At 28.3% G+C, this 2,643-nt stretch overlaps 1 protein-coding gene across 1 annotated transcript in view; it reads left to right on the top strand.

Annotated features, from left to right (window-relative positions):
* Window positions 1-2,643, top strand: part of KIFAP3 (kinesin-associated protein 3) — a 209,250-nt gene that overhangs the window by 29,055 nt on the left and 177,552 nt on the right. The window contains exon 4 of the mRNA XM_012657714.1: window positions 30-171. Coding sequence (XP_012513168.1) covers window positions 30-171 — 142 coding nt within the window. The remainder of the gene's footprint in view (window positions 1-29; window positions 172-2,643) is intronic.

Genomic DNA, 2,643 nt, shown 5'->3' with positions numbered 1-2,643 from the left:
AATATTTCCCGCCTCTTCCTTTGTTTCAGATTGATGAAGTTGCTAATATTAATGACATGGATGAATACATTGAATTATTATATGAAGATATTCCTGACAAGGTTCGGGGTTCCGCTTTGATCTTGCAGCTTGCTCGAAATCCTGATAACTTGGAAGAACTACTATTGAATGGTGATTTATAGCTATAAATATTAAAAATAGAAAAATTATTGTAAAACATTTAAAAATTGTTTATAATAGAGGAATAATTTAAAATTGTTTATACCAAACTTAGGAATGCACATATTTTCCAGCTCTTTATTACCTTCCTTCTTATTCATATTTCTTAACATGGGAGCATAGTATTTAAATATTCTTTGGAGAATTCAAAAACCGTTTAATTTAAACAAGGAAAATCAAGCATTAATAGTAATGTATCTTCTCTTTCTTCTATCCTGGCAAACTTTTTATTCTTTCAATTAAGATACAAGATCACACTTTTGACATTTACACAAGTATGTGTATCATGTTTTTATTAAATTAGAGCTCCAATATTAGTTTTTCTCAGTAGCACAGCAAAAGCTATTAATCTTTATAATTTCATTTAGATTGAATTTGGTATCATTTGCTTTCACTAGAAGTGTGTGATAATAAAGAAAAAAGAGATATAATGTTCTTAAAACCCTTTCCTCAGTAATACCACTATAGAATTATTTTAAATGCATAATTTTCTGATCATACTTTTGCTAAATATAACATATGAAAGATGTCATTATTGTCTGGTTTGCCTCACATGAGAGAAAATACCTTTTTGGTTATTGTCAAGTTGCTTTTAAGGAAGTGAGAGGGTACACCAATAGTTTGTAGCTTGGAACACATATCCAGAAATCTGTCTAGAGAGCCACAGTATAATACCAATATTCCAATTAGGAAATTTGTACATTTTAAGTATTTTAAAAATTATACAACTAATATAATATATTTTAAAAGAATTAGAATATTACAGACAGAATCCCCTTTAACTTTTACCCTGTTCTACTGTGTTAGGAGTTTGGAGTGCATTCTTCCAGATCTTTTTCATACTTTGACATATATGTGTGTATAGATTTTTTTCTATATTAAAATATGGAGTATTGCTTTATATGAATCTTTATGTTAATAGTACCATACTTCTTATTTGGAATTTTTTCTCCTTATAGTAATGTTTTGAGATTAAATGCATACAGGCACATATAAACATAATTTTAAACTACTTTTGATAGTAGTTTAAATTACACTTTATGAAGTTATACATATGCTTTAGCCATTCCTTAACTAATGGTTATTTGATTGTTTCCACATTTTTTGGTAGGGAATGCATCAGAAATGACATTTCTGTACATGTCTTCTTATGTACAAAAATAAGGGTTTCCTTAAGGTCTGTACACAGAAATGAAGGTAATATAGAAATGCAGGTCATAATGTCTTAAGGGATATTGCCAAATTGCCCTCCAAAATGGTTGTGCCACTGTATCCCCATACCAGTGGAATATGAAAGTATCAAACTTCTAAATTTTTGACATTGTGTTGTTGGTAATACCTCCTTGTTTTAAATTGCATTTACCTGATTTCTAATGAAAATGTTTTCTCGTGTTACTAGACTTTTGAAATTCATACCCTGTGAAGTTTGTATTCATGTCTTAAGTATTAAGTATTATGTATATGTGCACATTCACACACACGTATATAATTTTCATGTCTTGAATATTTATTTTTTTAATTCTAATCCTTTTTTCTTTTATATATTTAGAAATGTTTTTTTCTCAGTCTATTGTCTTTTTTCTTTTCCCTTTTTTTTTTTTTTTTTGCCTGATAGATCTTTGTCCATCCTTTTACTTTCACCCTGTTTGTGTCTTTGAATCTAAAGTGTTTCTATTGTAGATAGCATATAGTTGGATCATGGAGGTTTTTTTAAATCCGTTTTTATCCATTTAGATTGTTTAGTCTATTTAACAATAATGTAATTACTCATAAGGTAGGATTTGCATCTAGCTTTTTATATTTTCTGTATGTTTCTTGCCTTTTTTGTTCTTTTATTGCCTTCTTTTCTGTTAAATAGATATTTTCTAGTATATCATAGATATTTTCCAGTAATCCTCTTGCTGTTCTTGAATGATGCTTTCCTTAGTTATTTTCTAAGTTGGATTACAATTAACAATTTAAAATGATCTAGTTCAAATTAATACCGCCTTAAATTTAATGGCATGAAACAATTTTGTTCCTATATACCTTTGTTGGTTCCTCACTCATCTGTATAGTTATACTCATACAAATTACATCTGTATACATTATAAGCCTATCCACACAATTACATAATTATTACTACACGTATTGTTCTTGTAAATCAGGTATATGTTTACATTACAATCAGAAATATGTTTACATTATCTTTTTATTTACCTATATAGTTACCTTTATTAGTGTTCTTTATTTCATTGTATGGATTTAAGTTACTATCTAGTGTCCTTTCATTTCAGCCTGAAGGATTCTCTTTAGAATTCCTTGTAGGGAAGGTCTGCTAGCAAGAAATTCTCAAATTTTTGTTTACCTGGTAATAATTTAATTTTCCTTAATTTTTGAAGGACAGTTATGCTGCATATAGAATTCTTGCTTGACAAGACTTTT

This window comes from Propithecus coquereli, unplaced genomic scaffold, assembly GCF_000956105.1.
Source record: "Propithecus coquereli isolate 6110/MARCELLA unplaced genomic scaffold, Pcoq_1.0 Scaffold56, whole genome shotgun sequence".
Taxonomy (NCBI): domain Eukaryota; kingdom Metazoa; phylum Chordata; class Mammalia; order Primates; family Indriidae; genus Propithecus; species Propithecus coquereli.
Note: the sequence above shows the minus strand (reverse complement) of the source record. Positions and strands in the feature narration are given on the sequence as shown.